Raw genomic sequence first — 19,811 nt, 5'->3', positions numbered from 1 at the left:
TTTTTTAAAGCATATTTGTTTACTTATTAGGTATTATAGATTGTTAATTTTTATATAATATACAAAAATGCCATAAGTTTATTTATCAAAATTGTTCGTCACGTTTATGAACTTGATGACCCGCAAGTGCATTCGTCTCTAGTAAAACCTCCGTTTGTCATCGATAACTTCCGAGTGTATCGGCAGTGTGACCGTTGAATGAACATCTGCAGACACGTATTTATTTAGATGTTTTTTAATTACAAATTAAATAGTGCTTAAACCAGGTAGCGCAGCCAGTTGAAAAAGAGCGCAGCAGGCCCTCGAAATGTTTGCCAACCTGAAGAACAAGCTGATCGAGGAGGTGAAGGCGTCGCCATCGAAGTTCCAGCAATTTGCGAATGCTGCACAGGTATTTTTGGGTGCGGGGGCGGGGCGGGTTGCCGATGAAAAATGCAAATTGAGGAAAACATACGCACACAGACACGAAATTGCATGGGTGTGGGTGAACTGGGAACGGGGTCGCCAATAGTGCGATTGTAACCCATTTCTGGCTGCACAAGTGAAGTGACCAGCTGCTCATGATTCTTCCTTGCCCTTTTTTCCCAGGCCGCCGTGAGCTCATCGTCGAGCACAACACCCAATTCGGAAACGAACACCAGCAACAATGAGAACTTCTTCAGCATCACGGAGGAGGGTGAGTACTCAATGAGTCACCTGCGGTTCCTAATCTCACCTACCACGCATATTTTCACCGAGCAGACACGCCTCAGAACTCGCCTTATCGCATCCAAAAGCTGCCGGCCACAAGTGCATCCGCGCTGCGCGGACGCTCGACCCAATCCCTAAACGGCTCCACCAACAGGTCGCGCAAGCTCTCCAACTCGTCCATGGCCAGCGACGTGTCCTTCCGCCTGCCCACCTATGAAGCGCCAGCCGTAAGTGATCGAAAAGCAGCCGAAATTACAAATAATTATGCGGTTTTCTCCAGGTGTACCACTTGCAATCGGATCTGGACGAGACGAGCAGCGAGTTCGACGACTCCGCCTCAACAGCCCGGCTGGATGTGATCACCAAGGACCAGCTGTACGATGCGTACAAGAAGTCTCTTGATCGTTACCACAAGTACCGCTGTCGGTACACGGATCTGGCCAAAAAGTACAAGGAACTGGAACGTGACAGCTCTAAGGCGCGGGTATCTATCTGCCTATCTAATCGGTCCGATTGATAAGCTTGTGTAACTTATGTTTCCGATAATATCGCTTTGCAGTCTGTGCTGGTGGAAACGCAAGACAAGGCGCTGCGCCGGATCAGCGAGCTGAGGGAGCAGTGCACACTGGAGCAGCAGGCCAAGGCGCATTTGGAGGAGGCACTGCGCGTTGAGATGGACGACATGAGCTGCAAAATGCAGGCTTACCAAACAAAGCTCCAGTTGCTGGGTGAAAATCCTGAGAATATTACGGCGGCTTTGGAGCGAAGCGGCCACCAACTGGAGACGGAGCAGCTCATCGACCTGGAGGAGTCGGCCGGAAAGTCGCCGCCGTCCGCCAATGGTAGCTCCAGTGTGCCTGACTTACAGAGATTACTTAAAGAGCGAGAGGAGCAGCTTATGACCGAAAAAGACGACGCTTTGCGCAAGCAGGAGGAGGAGAACTTTCTGCTTTTGGCCCAGACAAAGCAGGCCATCCATACGGAACTGGAACTGAAGGACACCGAGGTGCGTCAGCTTCAGGAGAAACTCAAGCAGTTGGAATCTCAACGAGAGTCCCACAACAACGAAGCCAAGGAGCAGCTTAAAAAGCTCCAGGCCACGAAGCAGGAAGTCGATGCCAAACTTATGGCTACAGAGCACCTGCTGAACACGCTGAAAGGAAGCTATGCGACCAAGGAGCAACAGGTGGCCACACTCGAAGCGCAACTGGAAACCATCAAAATGGAAAACGAGCAGAAAATAAAAGAACTGCAGCAACAAAACGAGGATAGAAATAACCAAGCAAGCGATTTAAGTGAGCAACTGAAGAAGCTTCAAGCAGCCGTTCAAGATGCGGAGTCTCAGCTTCTGTCCAAGGATCAGCTTTTGGAATCTCTCCGAAGCGAACACGCAGACAAGGAGAAGCAGCTGAAGGATCTGGAAGAGCAGTTGGGTAAATTAAAACAAGAAAACGAAAATATCTTGGATAAACTGCGCGAAAACAAGGAAAGTAACGATTCTCAAACTAACGAGGCACAGGATCAGCAAAAGAAACTACAAGCAGCCAAGGACGAAGCCGAGTCGAAGCTTTTGGCCACGGAAGACATTTTGCACTCTGTCAGGAATGATTACAAAGCACAGGAGGAGCAAGTCGCTAAGTTGGAGGACAAACTGAAAACACTTACCAAGGAAAACGAAGTGAATCTGGAAAAATTGCGCCACATTAATGAACAACGCGAAGCTCAAAGTACTGATTCTCAGGAAAAGATAAATGAACTACGTGCAGCTAAGGACGAAGCCGAAGCCAAACTTCTTTCCACAGAACTCAGTCTCAACGCACTTCAGGCCGCACTTTCAGCCAAAGAAGAACAAGCCGCGTCCTTGGAGCAGAGTTTGAATGCGCTTAAAACCGAAAGTGAGCACAGTCTGCAGGACCTGCGCCTGCACAATGATCAGTTGCTTGAGATTGTCCAGCGGCATCAACAAAACGACTGGGAGGCTCAGCTCGGTCAGGCAAGAGAAGAATTGGCAGCTATTCAATCGCAACGGGAGCTACATGCTCTCGAGCTCGAGAAGAGTCTGGAAATGGAGCGCGAGTCTGTGGCCGCATTAAGTTCCGAGAAAGTCTCCCAGGAGGAACAGCATAGGCTTAAGCTGGAACAGCTACAGCGAGAGATTCAAATACTGCAGGATCAGCACGCGAACTCGGAGAGCGAAACTGTGGCTGCTCTAAAAGTGCAGTTGGAGGCTCTTAGCCAGGACTTGGCCACCAGCCAGGCCAGTCTATTGGCCAAGGAAAAGGAACTCAAAGCCAGCGGCAACAAGTTAAACAAGGTAAAGAAGCAACACGAGCAGCACCAGGCGAAATCAAGCGAGCAAAACGCTCGTCTCGAAGCTCTGCAAAATGAGTTGGCCGATCGATTGAGTCACTCCCGCCAGGTAGAGAGCGAGAAGGAGGAGTTGCAGGCACGCGTCACCGGAATTCTTGAGGAGATTGGCACCATGCAGACGCAAATGCAACAGGTGCAGGACTCACACAGCGAACTGGAACGGGAAAAGCGCAAACTGGAATCCCGCATCGAGTCACTGCAGCAGGAGCAAGTGGACAGCAGTGCCCAGGACGAAAGAACCTCAGCTAAGCTGGAGGAGATCCAGAGCGAAAACACCAAGCTGGCCGAACGCAACTGTCTGCTGGAGGAGCAGACGAATCATTTGGAGTCCCAACTACAAGCGAAACAAGACGAGATCGGCAAGATTCAGGTGAAGTTGCAACAGGTTCTGGACGAGCACTCGAAGCTGCAAAATGCCCAGGAACTAATGGATCATGACCATCGGACGCTGCAGGATAAATGCGATGCCTACGAGAAGGATAAGCTGCTGACCAAAGATACTCTGGACTGCCTGCAGTCGGCCAGTGAGGAACTGCAGCGGGTTAAGGCCAATTTAGATCGAGATCTGGAAGAGCAGCAACAACAACTGCTAGAGCTAAGAGAACGACAAAGGGAACAGGAGCAGCAGCTGAAAGACCAGGCCGAGCGATGCGCGGAATTGGAGGCCCAAAACACAGAAAGTGAGACCCAGCTGCAGGCCACGATCAGCAATCTTCGCGAGCAACTTGACGCTTATAAGCAGACAGAACAGGGCATCCAGGAGAAGTTGCAAGCCACCAATTCGTCCTACACTACGCAAATTGCCACATTAGAAGCTCGCTGGAGCGCCGCCAATTCCGACGTTGAGCGTCTTCACGAAGCCAATGATGCCCTGCAGCTGGAGATGGAACAGTTGAAGATTAAGCACGGCCAGGAACGCGAGGAAGTGAAGGAGTCCATAGCCCAGAAAAATCGACAGGTGGTGGAGCTCCAAGAAGCCATGGCTATAAGGGATCGTCAGTTGCAGGAGAAGGTGGAGGCCTCTGACAAATTGGCTAAATTCGATGAGATCCTGATCGAGAACGAGTATTTGAATAAGCACACCAAGCAACTGGAGGCGGAGTTGGCTGAAAGTGCAGAGCTTAAGGATAAACTGAAATCCCTGCAATGTGAATTGTACGTTCTGCAAGAAAAGGCCGAGCAGCATGCCGTCCAAATGTCCGAAAAGGAAACGCAGAGTGCGACGGCAACGGCAGAGGTGTCCGAACTGAAAAAGGCCATCGAGGAACAGGCGGTAGAGTTGACCCGCCAGAAGGAGCACGCAAGCTTTGTCACCGAGCAGAGTGATGCGGTCCACAAGGATCTTCTTCAAGCCCAGCAGCAACTCCACGATAAGGAAATCGAACTAACAAAGAGCCATGATGAACAGGCCAGTCTGGAGGCTGCAGTCGAAAGCCTAAAGCAAGAGGTAACTAGTCTTAAGGACTGGTCCTCCTCCTCGGACTCCGACGGCCTGCGCAGCCTCAACGAGCGACTGCAGCGGGAACTGGAGGATCTTAAGCACAAGAGCGCTGGTGCGGAGTCCAATATGCAGCAGGAGATCGAGGAGCTGCAGGCTAACAACCAACAGATGGCAGAGCGCATCAACGAGCTGGAAACTCTGCGAGCCGGCATCCAAGCCCAGCAACTCCTCGCCAGCATGGCGCCCAAAAACGTCCAGGAGGCGGCCGCTGCTGACGAAAAGGCTGAACTGGAGACTAAACTCAAAGAGATTATGAACGAGGTGCAGGACGTGACGAATCGGAACCTGTTCTTGGAGCAAAAATGTGAAAACTTTCTGATACTCGAACAGTCCAACGAGCGACTTAAGCTGCAGAATGCGAAACTCTCGCGGCAACTGGATGAAACCCTGGTGAGTTTATAGCAGCGGCTTACCCTTCGATTCCATTGCTGATTTCTTTCTTTTGCCGGCAGGTATCCATGCAACACAGCGAGGCTGTTCCGGCTAACACGGAATTCGAATACTTGCGCAACATCATGTTCCAGGTAAGGAATCGAACTAGATAATGTCCAAGTAAACACCACTAACTGATATCTTAAATTCCAGTACCTAACTGGGAACACGAACAACGAGACGCTTGTCAAGGTGATATCGGCAGTGCTCAAATTCTCGCCGCAGCAGGCCCAAGTTGCCCTGGAAAAGGAGCATCAGCGGAGATCTCTGGTAGGGACGACTAAATGAGTTTCATACCAAATCGTTAAATAACTCAATACACTTGCAGCTGAACAAACTGATCTAGCATGAACTCATGGCTCTCTACGGCGGAGACTGGAACTGGGAGCCCTGCCCGGTGACGCTTCTAGATCGCAATTGAAGTCGGAGTGATTGGCCCGAGATCACAAGTACCTTATACCTCACCTTAGCGCATGAGATGGGTGGTTCCGGCTGATTCTGCAGGCATTTCGAGTAGTAGAAGCGGCTGATGTGTGTGTATACCCCATACTAGATCAATGTTATTGTACAGTCCACGAATTAACTTTAGCTACTTCTGTCCAAACCCATGCTAAGCACTTTTGTACATTTTGATTACGCTTTCCTTTGTTTCCGGCATTCACTTGCTTGCGATCCATGTCCCATGTCCCCCACTTAACCCCAACCTAACCTAAGTGCAATCGTTTTCTGTATTTTAGTTGTAAGTTACAATTTGTAAAGATCCGCAGCGCAGTTGGCATTTAGTTTAATTCAAAATCTATACAAATACATACATAAATAAATAGTTGCAATTCATACAAGGGAATTTCTAATCTCTCGACGCCTTCCCAGTGGCCGCTACGTGACGAAAGTGCCTCCTTCGTTCCGCAAAGCATCGAAGCATGGCCCGCGTTAACGGGTCGAGCTCATAGTTGGGCCTGTAGTCCTTCAGGGCATCAAGAGTGTACTTGAATCCGAATCTCTGCAGACGTAGGCTGGCCTGCACGGCCGCCAGTTGAACTTCAGATCGTGGCACTGCCACGAGAAGGCGCTTCAGGAAGCCCACGAAGGCGGAGATATCTGTATCCAGGGGCAGTGGTTTCAGAACCAAAGAGATGCAGTGGAGCAGCAGCACAAGCCGGGCATCGTACGACTTATTTTGAGCAGCGAGATCACAGTAACTGGTGGCGAGCGGCATCAGGTGTTCCGCCACCACGCTCTCTACCACTTTGAGATGCGGCGATTGGCGGCAGAAGAGCGCAAAGGCGTAACCCAGCTCCTCCTCACGGCCGGCCTTCAGCTTCCCCACCAGGTTTTCCAACACCTGCTGTTTGGTGGGCTCAAATGGCTGGAAGTGGTATTCAAAGCGCAGCTTGGATAGCAGCAGTCGTTCGGCGCCGTTCGGATCCACCATGTCGTACTGCCGGCTCATCAACAGGTGCTTGATTACTGTGATCAGGGCATCCGAGTTGTCGTACTCCCGCTGCTCGCGGTGGGGAAGCACAGTGGGAAAATGACGCAGCACCTCCAGCACTAGCGGCGGCATATCCCGGTCGAATTTATACAGAATCTTGGCCAACAGTAGTCGCACCGGATGCGCACACCCGGCTGACATGGTCGCCTGTAGAGCAGCTGCCTTCAAGTAGAGCCGGACGTAGTTGAGAGCCAGCTCGGTGGCTGGTCGCTCTTTGGGGTTGCGGAATAGTCGCTCCTCCAGTTCAGCCAAAAATCTCTGCGAGAAGTTCAAATACTTCAATGCATTCAGTAGACGTTCCACTGGACCATCATCCACGCCGATCTTGCAGATTACTGTTATCAAAGCATTCACGATTACAGCCTCACTCTTGGTCACCTTGTAGATCTCCAAGGCCAAGTCACTGCAGCTGGATTCCAGCTGCATGCTCTCCTGAAGATATTTGCCTATTGAGGCGCACAATTGGGGTTGCGACTTTCCCAAAGTTTTCCTATTCGCTTTCTTAAGCTGGTCCAGACCCTTGTCCATCTTAAGCACATGTTGTACGATCGACATGGGTTGGTCATCTTCCCGAGTGCAAGTAGCTTGCTCCAGAGGGATTTCGATGGGCTGATGGTCAAGCTCGTCCATTGACTCCGAAGCTGGGGAGGCTGGCGACTCTTCGCTAAATGTACAGGACAGCTTTAAAGGCTCTAGATTTACATCTGGCTGCGTGGGTTTCAGCTCTTCGTGCTCTAGTGGTTTCAAATTAGGAGTCGAATCCGTTCTCAAAGGCTCCGATCTAGTAATTGCTTGCTTAAGCTGATTCCTTATTTGTTCTACGAGCGAAATACCCTTTTCTGGACCGGTTTTCTGTTCAACTAGGAGTTGCTTCGCTCTCTGACGAGTCAAACGAACTTCCGCCGAGGGCGAAGAGGTTTTCATCTCACTTTGCGTTCTCCTTCGTTTTGCGGCTACGGGAACGGGCGAAGGTGGTTCCTCAGGCTGCCTAGTGGAGATTTGTTCGTCGATAACTAGACCTTGCTCATCTTCGGATTCATCTGTGGAGTTTGGCGTGGCACAACTACTTGTGTGCTGCGCATTGTTTAAAGATTTAACTATTGGATCCGGATTATCAACGATCAAAGGCTGCTTAATGGTTAGTAAATCCGCTTTAGCTAATAAGGGTTCTTCATATGATTCTGGGGGAACCGCAGCCGATGACTTCTGTTCTGATTCCTTCTCTCCTAGCTTTTCTTCTGCTTCGGTAATAGCAGCTTCCATCCCACGTTCCTCGTTTTCTTCCGATTCTGATTCGCTGCCGAACAAGGAATTATTTTTTCGGTTTTTGGTGTTGCTTGGCTCATCTGCAGATATGCACTCCTCTTCGTTATCATCAAATTCTTCCGAATCACTTAGCTCGGAAGCCATCTGCTCTACACTGGATTCGGATTCCATATCTGAATCACTACCGAATAGACCCATTATTGAAGTCGGTAACATTTCGCCATTCTTTTTGCTGAAAAAGCTTTTGGGCTCTTTGAAGGGTATCAACTCCATGACTGTTCCATCCAGGTTGTTAATTGAATCTCTCTCCGAATTTGAAACACCTTTATCCAAGTGTGATTCGGAGTCTTCTGAAGCATTTACCTCAATTTCGTTTGGTTCACTTGAGGAGTCTATTCTATCCTCTGCCAAAGAAAATGGATAGGATGAAATATCTTTATTTGGAGCCACTTTTGTTAAGCTCCCAGTATTTTCTTTTATCTCAAATGTTCTCTTATGCAACAGCTCTTCAATTTCCTCAATTTTATCAGGTTCCTCGTCATATTCTTTTAAAGACGAATCTGTTTCTTTTTGGACTGCAGGCAAATGATTTTGATTCTTATTTTCTGACAGCAGGAATTTAGAATTCTGCGCAGGGCTTTCCAAGTCTTCAGTAGCCTGGGCCCTACAAGTTTCTTCATTGTCTTTCTTTTCCGCGTTGGACGTCAACTGAAGCAAAAAAAGTTCTTCCTCGTCCAGTTCCATTTCGAGATTATCACAGTTGGCCATGTTAAAAGTTTCCAAATTGCTTAAGAATTGGATTGCCGTTTCCGGCATTTGTTCACGCTCTACTTCTAATGTTTTACTTGTTTCCAGATGTACTGTCTCCATCTCCAGACAGCTTCGCTTGGCTATCGACTTCGGTATAGTAGACGCTTTGCGCTTCTTGGATTTCCGCTTTCGTTCTTTGGGCTTGGAGGGCAGGCGAATTGGAGTTACATGTCCTCCGTGGCTGATGTTTGGCGACTCAATGATGGGATCCGTTCCAGCATCCATGCACTCAGTGCTAGTGGCGAAATCTAAAAAGAATGTGGACGTAATTAATCCCCTTACTGATGCGTTTTGAAGGGGGGTACCTCTCTTTTTGGTGCTTCCGCTGGAGGTCTGCTCCGTCTGTTTCTGAGTGCCCTCATAGAGCTCATACAACCAGTTGGCGAAATCCGCCTGGCTGACGCTGGGTGGCATATCAACGGACGCATTGGAGCGCCTCTGCAGCAGGGCTAGCACCATTTGGCCAAACACCTGCCACAGCTCCTCGAAGGCCTGCGGCGGCATATTGGTCAGGCAGCTTTGGTTTTGAGGTAGAAAGTTGAGCAACTCCTTGGCGAGCTCCCTGGAGGACCTGGCCTCCTCCTTCATACTATCCAGCATTGTTCGTGAGGGCGGCCTCGAGGCGGACACCTTGATTTGTGTCGGCAGGTCGGCAATGAAGTCAATCTCGCGGTGTATATCACACAGAGTGGTGCAGGTCGCCACACTTGCTTTGACTGGTATGTCCTCCAACTCTAACTCCTGCTGCAGATCGCTCAGCGGACTCATGGGTTCAATAACAATATCAGCCCGCCACGACAGCATTTCATCAAGTATCTGCCGGATATTTGGCAGGGGCTTGGGCTCGGGAAAGCAGGTGCCCACATCCTGATGTTTAATGAAGGAGGCTGTAGTGGTTCCCCGGGTGGTGGTAGTGTTCTTGTGCTGCGTGCCCTGGTTGCGGGTCTCTATCAGACCCTCCACCTGCACAGCAACGGAACAAAGTACGGGCTTGACCTTGGCGGCTTCCTCGTCGGTTTGCGTGGACTGGTTGACTCCGGGCTGATGGCCTTTTCGTTTGTTCCGCGGATTGGGACTCTTTGGCGTGGGCACACTTACGTCTATCGTTTTGCAGTGCTCCTTTAGCTTCTTCATGATGTTCTGATCACGCCGCAAGAGCCCACAATCGTCGCCCAGTCGCTGGGCCAGCTGCATGAGTATGGACAGCACATCCTTCGCATCCACGGGCAGTCCTCGCATCTGTAGCTGCTCCTGCAGATTTTCGCAGTTCCCAACCTGTGCGTCCAACTCCTTTTCCAGCTGCCCGCATCGCTCGCCGATCTGCTTGGCGCGCTTCTCCAGCTCGCTCCTCTGCTGTTTTTCCTTCTGGTACAGATCCGTCACCTCTTGGGCGGTGCGCTGCAGGTCCGCCAGCTGTTTGTTTTGGGCCTGGAGCTGTTTCACCTGGCGGATCAGCTCGTCGTTCTGGGCAATCCGCTCGGCCAGCCGGCTTCGCTTGGCGCGCACATCTTGGTTGATCCTGGGCAGCGGTACCTGCTTGTACGGCGCCACCAGGCCATCTTGCAACGGGCCGGTTGGGCCCAGAAGTTGATCTATATTGAAGTCCGAGAACTCGTCCAAATTCATGTTCCCGCAGACTTGTTGTTGCTGGATTTCACGTGGTTGCGTTTTCAAACGCCACTGCGATTCTAGGACTTACAGAAAGCAGTGAAAGATCTCATTATCAACACATTTCGCTTGTCGGGCTCTGGTTGGACAATATTCGGGTTCGAATCTGGGGATTTAATACACAAAACAGAGAAATAAAACAAAATCCGCGTTTTTCTCTGCAGCCGGTCACCAAAACATTTCCCTTAACGATAACCCAGCACGAGACTATCGATATACATGTGGTATATTCTTATGCCAGCCTGTTCTCACTACTACGTTTTGGCTCGGTCACACTTTACCTAAAATTCCAGTTTCTATTGACAAAAGTTAGTTAAGTTTGAATTATTTTTAGAAGTTAATTTTGAACTGATGATAACTATACATCATAAAATTTGTATCCATTGAAGGGAAACGAACATACACTAAATCATTGTTTTTTCCTGCATAAGTATGAACCCTATGGTTTGTATGGATTTTTTACTCACAATTTTGGAAAAAAAAATATTCTGATTAAAAATCCAAAAATTTCCAAAAATGAGGAAAAAATTCAATTAAGTTTCAAAAATAAGCCATATGTGACGTTAATTTGTGATTTATTGCTTTCCCCGAATTACTTAACTGAGAAAATCTTAGTTTTTTGATAAGATTTAACTTCCAAAATGTTCTTCCGCATGCCGTGTAGAGTACCCCTACCAAAGGCAGTGAGAGCAATCGATGGTATCGAGTATTCATCGATTTCAGTTCCATCCCTAGCAGTCGCGGAAAATAAATAAAACTACCAGACTATAGACGATTTTGCTGAAAAGACACAAATTAAGCACACAACATGGCCGATGTAGACGACGGGTCCGAGCTGCTGTTCTTCGACACTTTCTCGCACGAAGAAGTGACGGTAAGTGACTAGAGAAGCGTCTACGCGGAGCACTCGCTAACCCCCACTACCGTCTGCTCATAGGACATCAATTTAGATTTGGTGCAGTTTCCCAAGCCGGTCTTCATCACACAGGTGCGAATCATTCCCCTGGGCGCCCGGGTCCAGGCGGACTTTCCCGGTGGCGTTCGCCTGGGCGCCACCAATCCTTCTAAGTTCGATCTGGAGTTCTTCGTGAACGACCTGGGAATGCCGGCTGCGTCGGCATTCGAGAACCTCGGCCTGCTGCGGTACAACCAGAACGACTGCATTCATCTGGACTGCTCGCAGGAGAAGATCGTCACCGACGGCCTGGTGCTGCGCGGCTGGTACAGTACCATCACACTGGCCATCTACGGCATCTTCACCAACTCGGTGACGGAGCCAATTGCCAGTCCGACGCTGCCCTGCGAGCCCGTGGGTCCGGAGATAACCAACCTGAGTGGCGACGTGCTCCTACAGGAGGATGTGCTGAAGGACGAGTGGCAGGAGCCGATGCCGGCCGAACTGCTGACCGCTCACAAGGGCAATGTCAGCGATTACGATCCGGAGGACATGGAGTACGGCATGTCGCGGGATCATTATCACCAGCACGCCGAGGAGCAGGAGCAGCGAGAGATGCGACGACTGCGGCGGTCGACACACTCCACGGATCATTCACCGCCACCGCCCAGAAGATCGCACACGCATTCGGAGAGCAACGACAGGGAGTACATCAGGTGGTAAGTGGTTAACTTTTCGTTATATTAAATTCATTCTTATCACAAACCTTTCATTGCAGTTCCCGCGACAAGGGCTCCAGGGATTGGTCGCGTTCACCGGAATACTCCAACCATCGGTCGCGCCGCAAGCGCTCGGAGAGATCCCGCTCCGATGTGGACGAGCACAGGGGGCCCAGACCCCCGCCTGCATCGATAGACTCACCGACACGTCCGCGTTCGCCTGACACGATGGACTACGATGACGAGGACTCGCGCTCCCACTACAAGATGCAGTCATCGCACTACAGGCACTCCTCTGAGTCACTGCACCGTGGTGATCGGGATCGCGACGATGAGGACCGATCATGCACGCCGCAAGAGCAGTTTGAGCCCATTCTCAGCGACGACGAGATCATCGGCGACGACGAGGAGGACGATGCAGTGGATGCGGCTGCCATTGCGGAGTACGAGCGGGAGTTGGAGGCAGCTGCAGCCGCTGCTCCTCCGGCCATTGATGCTTTTGAGCCATGGCAGAAGCCACTGTTGGTCTTTGAAGGGGACATGGCTGCCCACTTCAGTAAGGAGCTGGAAACTCTGAAGCTGCTCTTTAAGAAGCTGGTGCTGCAAACCCGTTGTGAGAATGTTGCTGCCTTCAGCGAGGAACATGGCGCTAGTGTGGACGAAAGGGAGCAATTTGTGTACTTGGGTGAGCAACTGAACAACCAATTGGGTTACTTAGCCCAGCACTACAAAAGGCGGAACTTTGTTCTGCAGCAGTTCTTCGGAAACGATGAGGTACATCTGCGCCAGGCGGCTAATGTGCTGCAGATTGCCCTGAGTTTCCAGGCGGCATGCATGCAGCCACAGCCTGCTTTTAAGATCCGTCATATTAAGCTGGGTGCCCGAATGGCAGAACTTCTGGGCAGTAGCGAGGATCTCTTCCAGCACTTGTTGAAAGAACACAAATTTGATACCTTCGAGGCGGTATTCCGGCTGTATCACGAACCGTACATGGCTCTGTCCATCAAGCTTCAGCTTCTCAAAGCCGTCTACGCCCTGCTGGACACCAGGATGGGCATTGAACACTTTATGGGAGCGAAAAACAACGGCTATCAGATGATTGTAGAAGCCATCAAGACAGCCAAGCTCACAAGGACGAAGTACGCACTGCAGGCGATCCTAAAGAAACTACATTTGTGGGAAGGCCTGGAGAGTATACAGATCTGGTGCCGTCGTCTCTTTGTGGACCGAATAATCATACCTGGTAATCGCGACCAAATGGAGGACACAGTGATAACTTGCCAGCAAATTGAGTTCACCTTCGAGATGCTGATGGACGCATTGTTTTCCAGCCAGTTGAGCTATTTGCAGCCGCGCCGTTTTCTGCCCGTGTCCAAGAAGTTCGAGGTGGTGACCGACCCCACGGCGCAGCGCAGCTTCGGAAATGCCCTTCAGTCCTACTTGGGACAAAACTCATTGGCGGAATCTCTGCTGGTCATGTTGGGAAACTGCAAAGAGTTGCCGGCCACAACATATCTAAGCATGCTAGATTTGATGCATACCCTTTTGCGCTCGCATGTCGGCATTGATTACTTCGTGGATGATGCTTTTCCTGTAACGCAGACGATCGTGGCCATACTACTGGGCCTAGATGAGGTTCCTCGGAACCCAGAGGAGAAGGAGGAGAAGCCCGAGAAGTCGGATTCAGAAGATAAGGTAATGGAGGTCGAAAATGAAGCTGTGGAGGCTGGAGGCGAGAAGCCAACTCCACCAACAGCAGACGAGGAGGGAAAGCCAGTTCCAGCCTCGATTCCCGTTCCTGCTCCAGCCGCTGCTCCTCAAGTGCGACCCAGACCGATCCTTCGCCCAGTGCTGCCACGCCTTGCCAGATTGGGTATCGAAATGTCGTACAAGGTGCAGACGCGGTACCACCTGGATGCCATTGCTTACGCTGCCGCGGCTCCCGAATACGATGCCGTCAAGTTGGCCACTCATATGCATGCTATTTACTCGCAAACGTGCGATCCTGCTGGACGGCAGCACACCGTGGAGGTGCTGGGCTTGAATAACAATCTGAAGATCTTCATGGATCTGATCAAGAAGGAGCAGCGCCTTCAGACGCAACGCCAGCTGAGCTCACCGGGCACGAAGTACAAGAGCCCGGTGTTGAGCTATGCCGTGGACATGGTGGACTCTTGCGTCCGCTATTGCGAGCAGTTGGACTACCTTATCGAACATGGAGGTGTGATCCTGGAGCTGGCCAAGAATCACGAGACCTTCGAGCCCTCGGTGTCGGCCGTCTTGCAGGAGATGTACGTGTACATGAAACCGCTTGAGGCTATCAATGTTTTCGTATATGATGACATAATGCCACTTGTGGAGGTGATAGGCCGCTCGTTGGATTACCTGACCACATTCCCTGGAGACCTGATTATGGCCCTGCGGATTCTGCGATATCTCTCCATAAGCAAGCCGCTTGCCGGTCAAAAAGCTCCTCCTGTGACCGAGGAGCTGAAACATAGGTTCGTGGCCCTGCAGCTGTACGCGGCGGATGGTGTCCAGCTTTGTATTCAGATCATGGAGCGATTAGGCGCATACTTTGAGCAGCCGGGTGCACATGCTCCCGCTCTGATGACCATCCAGGGCGTCCATTGCTGTCAGATCATGCTGCCCACGCTGCAGATCCTCCGGGAGCTGCTCTCCTACGCGATTCTGTGCAGAGATGGCACCTACAAAGACCTCACAGCCATAGATCACCTGGTGAAAGTGTACTACTTGCTCTACTACTTCCCCACGCGCTGTCAGGCCGGTCCCGAGGTGGAACAGTGCAAGATGGAGGTGGTCCAGACCCTGCTGGCCTACACCCAGCCGAATGAACAAGACGAGGAGTCGCTGCACAAGTCACTTTGGACCCTGATGATCAGAGAGGTGCTTAAGAATGTCGATGGTCCCGCGCACTTCATTCCTGGTAAGCTAGACTATCAATAATATGCACACCATCTAATGACTTATTTTCTGCAGGACTAAAACTTTTGGCGGAGCTGCTTCCGCTCCCGCTGCCGATGCCCCAGCCACTTTGCGACCAGTTGCAGCAACAGCACAAGCAGCGTCTGATCACCGAGCGCAAGTTGTGGTCCGCCCACTTGCATCCACAAAGCGGACAGATCGCCAAGCTGGTGGAGGCACTTGCTCCGTCCAGTTTCCCGCAGCTGTCCGAACTACTGCAGCGAGTTTGCATGCAACTGTCTGACTTGGCGCCCAACATGACGCTGCTAATCGCGAAGACGATCACGGAACTGCTGTGCAATGAGTACCAGACATCCAACTGCATTCCGACCACCAACCTGGAACGGCTGCTTCGTTTCTCCACTCGCTTGTGTGCTTTTGCTCCATTGAAGAGTTCCATGCTGTCCATACTTTCCGGAAAGTTCTGGGAACTCTTCCAGTCGCTGCTGGCACTGAACGAGTTTAACGACGTGGTTTCCAACTGCCAGGAGGCTGTCCATCGCATTCTGGACAGTTTCCTAGACTCCGGTATTTCGCTGATCTCGCACAAGAGTATGGCTGCGCCCCCTTTGAATCTGGCTGCCGCGCTGCCACCCAAGGAACTCATTCCGCGAATCATCGATGCAGTCTTTAGCAACTTAACAAGCGTGGAGGTCACCCATGGGATTTCAATTCTAGCGGTGCGCAATCTGGTCATCCTCACAGAGCACGAGTAAGTTCTGAGTATGACTGCGGTTTAAAGTTTATAATATTTAATATAATCTATTTCGCCAGCTTCACCTTTTACCATCTGGCGCAGTTGCTGAAGCAAAAGATCACCGAGTTCCAGGCGTGGATGGAGCGCGTGATCCTTCACAACGAAACGGTGGAGTACAATGCCAACATCGAATCTCTGATCCTGCTGCTGCGTTCTCTGACCCAAATAGAACCGCCGCCCGCCATGTCGGCCATGCCACACCGCACTCTGAAACTGGGGGCCACAGAGCTCGCCCAGCTGGTGGAGTTCCAGGACATTGAGCTGGCCAAGCCACCGGTGCTAAGCCGCATTCTCACCGTCATGGAGAAGCATAAGGCAGTGGCCAATGAGGCGGCGCTGAGCGACCTTAAGCAACTGATTCTCCTGCAGGCCTCCAAGCAGGAGGTTCTGGCCGGAATCAGTACAGAGACGCCACCAGAGCCAGAGGGCGAAGCCAATCCATCTGCCAGCAGCTGCAGTGGCTCTCTGACTGTGGAACCCTACCTGCCACAGGCCGAGGGCATTGTCACCCAGTACGAGGCGCGTCCGATCTTTACGCGATTCTGTGCCACCGCCGAGAATGCCCAACTTACGGCTCGCTACTGGCTGGACCCGCTGCCCATTGAACTGATCGAAGACATGAACGAGCCGATCTACGAGCGCATTGCCTGCGATCTCACGGATCTGGCAAATGTGTGCCTCAATCCGGACTTGAATGTGGCTGGCGACAGCAAGCGGGTCATGAATTTATCCGGCTCACCCCAATCCAATCGGGAAATGACGCCGACGGCGCCTTGTTTCCGCACGCGCCGAGTGGAAGTGGAACCCGCGACTGGTCGACCCGAAAAGAAGATGTTTGTTTCGTCAGTAAGGGGTCGTGGCTTTGCTCGGCCACCACCTTCCAGGGGAGATCTGTTCCGCTCCCGGCCGCCCAACACCTCACGACCGCCATCCCTACACGTGGATGACTTCCTGGCCCTGGAAACTTGTGGCGCCCAGCCCACAGGACCCACCGGCTACAACAAGATACCCTCCATGCTAAGAGGCTCCCGGGTCGGACGCAATCGGGGATCTCGCATCTCGGCAGCAGCTGCCTTCAGGTAAAGTGCACAACTACCACTTTGTGGGCTGACGCTAATGGACTATTTTACTCGTTCAACAGGCAGAAGAAGCTAATGCGCATTGGTTCGCCCTCTAACTGGGCAGAGTCCTCCGGATCCTATCGGTCTGCCGCGGACTCGCACTTTAGCAGCAGCGATTCGCACTATTCGTCGCCCCACTACAGTGGACGGCCGCGTGGACGAGGTCTGCGTTCCAGGCCATCCTACCTGAGATAGGAGGACGTTGCAGCCCATCCCGGTTCTCGATTACACTTCCCGTACACTCAGCAAACGAACTAGATCCTAAGAACCAGATGGAGGCTGGCTGGGCAGTTGAATTCCATTACTTATTAACGTACTGATTGTGCTGACTTTGTATTAGTTCGTTGTATTTTTCCACTTTGCATGTAAGCTCAAAGTTAATGTTCCGTAATTACACTGTGCAAACGGACGTCGTGCGACTCCATGGGCAGCTCCTCGTTGCTGACTATCTGCTCGTTGAGCGACAGCGCCATCAGCGAGATCTTCTTGTGCGGATACTTCTCCGCGTGCTGCTTGAGGAACTTGTCGTAGTACCCCATTCCATGGCCCATCCGAGCTCCACAACGGGTGAAGGCTACTCCGGGCACGATGAAGAGATCGATGCCGTGCCCTGCGGAAAACGAGTATCTATTTAAAAGGAGCTTTGGGCTAGTTTCCAGCTACACTCACCATTGGTCATGGCATCTTCGCGCGCCTCCTTGAAGTCCGGCTGCTTGATGTTCCACTTGGTCAGGGGCAGGTTCTCGTACTCGTCCATGCCGCGCAGTCGCACCATCTTCATCCTGCTGCCCTCGTAGGTGGGCACGAAGACCATCTTCTCCAGGCGGAACATCTCCGAAATCAGCGCCGTGGTGTCCAACTCGGAGGCGGTGCTCAGGTAAATGCTCACCCGCTGCGCCTGCCGGAAGACCTCGCTTTGCAGCACCTGTGCGATCCGAGATTAGTGATAACCGATTGCAGATAAGTGATAACCTTGAAGGGCCAGCCAAATGTTACCTTGGAAGTGACGGCCTGCGACTGCCTGGCGATGGCCTCCGCGTCGATGCCCTTCAGTGCATCCTTAATGCGCTTTCGCAGCGCCACCTTCAGGCTGTTTTGGATCGTGGCTGCCATTCCCGCCGCTGGATCATCCACTGCACACTCGTGCGAACCGGTGCGAACTGTTTCCATCTGCCTGCGCGGTCCAGGCATCTGTAGGTCGCCTCTCCGCTGCCCGTTATCAGCTGCGCTTACACTGCCACGCTCTTATCAGTTGGCTGCTCCGCTTTGCAGCCCTTTTCGTAAACAAATGGAAGTGGAGCGTTCTGGGGAAAGTTTGGAATTCCAGTGGGTGACCCTAGGGGTGATCAGCTGATCAGGGATGGGAGTTATCATGCAACCAATACAAAGCCAGTGGCCAACTAAACTTAATGCGTGCGCTATATTTGGAGTACCATTCCCATTAAATACAATTCAGACAATGCAGTCATGTAATAGTTAAGCTAGTGGAGTTCCAGACTCCTGGTTGGGCTCACTTCTTGGGAGCCTCTGGTGCCTTGGGTTCCGCCTTCGTCTTCAGGTTCTTCAGCTGCTCCCTTTGCTGCAGTGAAACTTGTTAGCCTTAGTTTCTGTGGAAAGTAGTGTAGTAAGTACCTGCTTATGGAAGAACTCCTCCTCGCGAGCAGCCTCCATTTTGCCAAAGGATCCGCCCGCCTCCCGAATGGATCCCCCGCCACCGCCCCCCTTGCCGGCTCCACTGCCCAGTTCTCCGATCTGCGACATTTTCAAGTGCCTGCAATGGGATTCGAAAACGGTTCTAGAATCTTACGCAACTGCGCTCCAATTCGCGAAACCTACTGAATCTGCTTGGGATACCAGCGCTGACTGAATCGGCGCAGTGTAAACATGTTTGCCTTTATAGAATCGGTTTATATAGTATAGTTAAGCTATATATAAGGGATGATTTGCCACTGCGATTTCGCCGACTTGTGAAAAAAAACTGCGGAAAATTGGACATGAGCGCAGCTATAAATACTCAGTGGGGACGGAAATAGAAACAATCACTTCTTCTTGGGGGCAAAAAACTTTAATTTTAATTCGGACATCCCAATGTGTTTTTATTGCTTAAAGAAGGAAGCTTAAACTAGAAATTATATTTTGTTAAATGTGTTTAAACTTTGCAACTAACAATTTTATTGAGCCGTGCCATGTGGATAAGTTTGATGATGATGCGCCTGAAGGAATTAGTGGATGGCAATTAACATAAACAATTAACTATTTGGTGTTCTGGGGATTTGATTTATGTTCCAGTTCTGTGGCATTTTTGAGGTCTTTGGGGTCTTCTTGAGCACGGTCGTGTAGTACTTTGAAATCGTCTGCGGTCTGAAAGTAAAGATAGTGTATCTGAAATTGGAAAGCAATTCCATTCATCGGACTTTAGGTACCTCGTTCAGGAAGAAGGCCTCCTCGAGCAAGTTCTTGTGCTTGTTCAAGGAGGTGGTGCTGCCCAGAGAGGCGTGGTCCAGGGTCTTTTGGAACTCATCCCAGTTGGGCAAGTAGTCGCCGTGGTCCTTCTTGTCCCGCATCTTGTCCATGAGGTTCTGGGTTAACGAAATGAAGTACTCCTCCTCCTTGAGACCGCCCTGCAGCTTGCCGAGTCCGCCGCCCCACAGGAAAACACTCGGGGGCTTCTTCTCCTCAGAGTAGAATTTCTTGGGCGTCCAGCCGAGTCTTCGGGGATTTCAGATTGGAAGTTATAGAAACGTGTTATTGGCAAACGCAACTCACTTTTGAGTCAGACCCACGCTCAGTCTACGCTGCAGTATTCCGGCACAAAACATTTTTGCACTTGAGAGTATGAAACTCATACGAAAAGTTACAGATTTTTCGAAAAAGCTGGAAAAATTACAGGATATCAACGGCTGAGTCCAGACTGATAGCTTCAGATGGAATATGACACGGTTGCTTTCTAAAATATTTGTCTTTGATATTCGACACATTTCGTTTAGTCATTTTATTAATGTCGTCAATTTATTAAATTTTATTTGTATCGTCGCATTAAGTGATACAACGACCTCTACAAGTTAGTTTTATAAAGAATAAATAAATATTTGAAAAAACGTTGAA

The 19,811-nt window shown here is 50.9% G+C and overlaps 6 protein-coding genes across 6 annotated transcripts; 2 read left to right on the top strand and 4 right to left on the bottom strand.

Moving 5' to 3' along the window:
• The first annotated feature begins 179 nt into the window (after positions 1 to 179).
• On the top strand, positions 180 to 5,827 carry LOC122615129 (myosin-9). The gene is made up of 8 exons (XM_043790029.1): positions 180 to 391; positions 589 to 676; positions 742 to 917; positions 971 to 1,174; positions 1,250 to 4,951; positions 5,014 to 5,085; positions 5,147 to 5,263; positions 5,322 to 5,827. Exons 1-8 carry the CDS (start codon positions 308 to 310, stop codon positions 5,337 to 5,339), a joined length of 4,461 nt encoding a protein of 1,486 aa, XP_043645964.1. The 5' UTR covers positions 180 to 307; the 3' UTR covers positions 5,340 to 5,827.
• Positions 5,742 to 10,520, bottom strand: LOC122615130 (little elongation complex subunit 1). The gene is made up of 2 exons (XM_043790030.1): positions 8,867 to 10,520; positions 5,742 to 8,809 (listed from the first exon to the last, which is right to left on the bottom strand). Exons 1-2 carry the CDS (start codon positions 10,185 to 10,187, stop codon positions 5,841 to 5,843), a joined length of 4,290 nt encoding a protein of 1,429 aa, XP_043645965.1. The 5' UTR covers positions 10,188 to 10,520; the 3' UTR covers positions 5,742 to 5,840.
• A 435-nt stretch (positions 10,521 to 10,955) lies between these two features.
• LOC122613081 (protein virilizer) lies at positions 10,956 to 17,047 on the top strand. Its single transcript, XM_043787069.1, has 6 exons — positions 10,956 to 11,103; positions 11,167 to 11,843; positions 11,903 to 14,790; positions 14,844 to 15,540; positions 15,603 to 16,664; positions 16,727 to 17,047. Exons 1-6 carry the CDS (start codon positions 11,038 to 11,040, stop codon positions 16,899 to 16,901), a joined length of 5,565 nt encoding a protein of 1,854 aa, XP_043643004.1. The 5' UTR covers positions 10,956 to 11,037; the 3' UTR covers positions 16,902 to 17,047.
• Positions 17,033 to 18,041, bottom strand: LOC122613082 (5-formyltetrahydrofolate cyclo-ligase). Its single transcript, XM_043787070.1, has 3 exons — positions 17,703 to 18,041; positions 17,376 to 17,631; positions 17,033 to 17,316 (listed from the first exon to the last, which is right to left on the bottom strand). Exons 1-3 carry the CDS (start codon positions 17,895 to 17,897, stop codon positions 17,084 to 17,086), a joined length of 684 nt encoding a protein of 227 aa, XP_043643005.1. The 5' UTR covers positions 17,898 to 18,041; the 3' UTR covers positions 17,033 to 17,083.
• Positions 18,042 to 18,107: 66 nt separating this feature from the next.
• LOC122613083 (ATPase inhibitor A, mitochondrial) lies at positions 18,108 to 18,681 on the bottom strand. The gene is made up of 3 exons (XM_043787071.1): positions 18,543 to 18,681; positions 18,339 to 18,477; positions 18,108 to 18,285 (listed from the first exon to the last, which is right to left on the bottom strand). The coding sequence occupies exons 1-3, from the start codon at positions 18,590 to 18,592 to the stop codon at positions 18,217 to 18,219; spliced, it is 258 nt and encodes an 85-aa protein (XP_043643006.1). The 5' UTR covers positions 18,593 to 18,681; the 3' UTR covers positions 18,108 to 18,216.
• A 173-nt stretch (positions 18,682 to 18,854) lies between these two features.
• On the bottom strand, positions 18,855 to 19,648 carry LOC122613953. The gene is made up of 3 exons (XM_043788391.1): positions 19,473 to 19,648; positions 19,130 to 19,415; positions 18,855 to 19,067 (listed from the first exon to the last, which is right to left on the bottom strand). The coding sequence occupies exons 1-3, from the start codon at positions 19,550 to 19,552 to the stop codon at positions 18,960 to 18,962; spliced, it is 474 nt and encodes a 157-aa protein (XP_043644326.1). The 5' UTR covers positions 19,553 to 19,648; the 3' UTR covers positions 18,855 to 18,959.
• Between the last annotated feature and the right edge of the window lie 163 nt (positions 19,649 to 19,811).

This window comes from Drosophila teissieri, chromosome 2R, assembly GCF_016746235.2.
Source record: "Drosophila teissieri strain GT53w chromosome 2R, Prin_Dtei_1.1, whole genome shotgun sequence".
Taxonomy (NCBI): domain Eukaryota; kingdom Metazoa; phylum Arthropoda; class Insecta; order Diptera; family Drosophilidae; genus Drosophila; species Drosophila teissieri.
This window is presented reverse-complemented; position numbering and strand designations above follow the sequence as displayed.

Coding starts and splice junctions, on each gene's coding strand:
- LOC122615129 (XM_043790029.1), top strand. CDS start 308: ATGTTTGCCAACCTGAAGAACAAGCTGATCGAGGAGGTGAAGGCGTCG. Junction 392..588: donor AATTTGCGAATGCTGCACAG/GTATTTTTGGGT, acceptor CTTTTTTCCCAG/GCCGCCGTGAGCTCATCGTC. Junction 918..970: donor CCACCTATGAAGCGCCAGCC/GTAAGTGATCGA, acceptor GGTTTTCTCCAG/GTGTACCACTTGCAATCGGA.
- LOC122615130 (XM_043790030.1), bottom strand. CDS start 10,187: ATGAATTTGGACGAGTTCTCGGACTTCAATATAGATCAACTTCTGGGC. Junction 8,810..8,866: donor CGGAAGCACCAAAAAGAGAG/GTACCCCCCTTC, acceptor CATTCTTTTTAG/ATTTCGCCACTAGCACTGAG.
- LOC122613081 (XM_043787069.1), top strand. CDS start 11,038: ATGGCCGATGTAGACGACGGGTCCGAGCTGCTGTTCTTCGACACTTTC. Junction 11,104..11,166: donor TCTCGCACGAAGAAGTGACG/GTAAGTGACTAG, acceptor GTCTGCTCATAG/GACATCAATTTAGATTTGGT. Junction 11,844..11,902: donor GACAGGGAGTACATCAGGTG/GTAAGTGGTTAA, acceptor CTTTCATTGCAG/TTCCCGCGACAAGGGCTCCA.
- LOC122613082 (XM_043787070.1), bottom strand. CDS start 17,897: ATGCCTGGACCGCGCAGGCAGATGGAAACAGTTCGCACCGGTTCGCAC. Junction 17,632..17,702: donor CGCAGGCCGTCACTTCCAAG/GTAACATTTGGC, acceptor CGGATCGCACAG/GTGCTGCAAAGCGAGGTCTT. Junction 17,317..17,375: donor CGAAGATGCCATGACCAATG/GTGAGTGTAGCT, acceptor CGTTTTCCGCAG/GGCACGGCATCGATCTCTTC.
- LOC122613083 (XM_043787071.1), bottom strand. CDS start 18,592: ATGTTTACACTGCGCCGATTCAGTCAGCGCTGGTATCCCAAGCAGATT. Junction 18,478..18,542: donor TGGTATCCCAAGCAGATTCA/GTAGGTTTCGCG, acceptor ATCCCATTGCAG/GCACTTGAAAATGTCGCAGA. Junction 18,286..18,338: donor AGGAGTTCTTCCATAAGCAG/GTACTTACTACA, acceptor GTTTCACTGCAG/CAAAGGGAGCAGCTGAAGAA.
- LOC122613953 (XM_043788391.1), bottom strand. CDS start 19,552: ATGAGTTTCATACTCTCAAGTGCAAAAATGTTTTGTGCCGGAATACTG. Junction 19,416..19,472: donor AGCGTGGGTCTGACTCAAAA/GTGAGTTGCGTT, acceptor AAATCCCCGAAG/ACTCGGCTGGACGCCCAAGA. Junction 19,068..19,129: donor AGGCCTTCTTCCTGAACGAG/GTACCTAAAGTC, acceptor CTTTACTTTCAG/ACCGCAGACGATTTCAAAGT.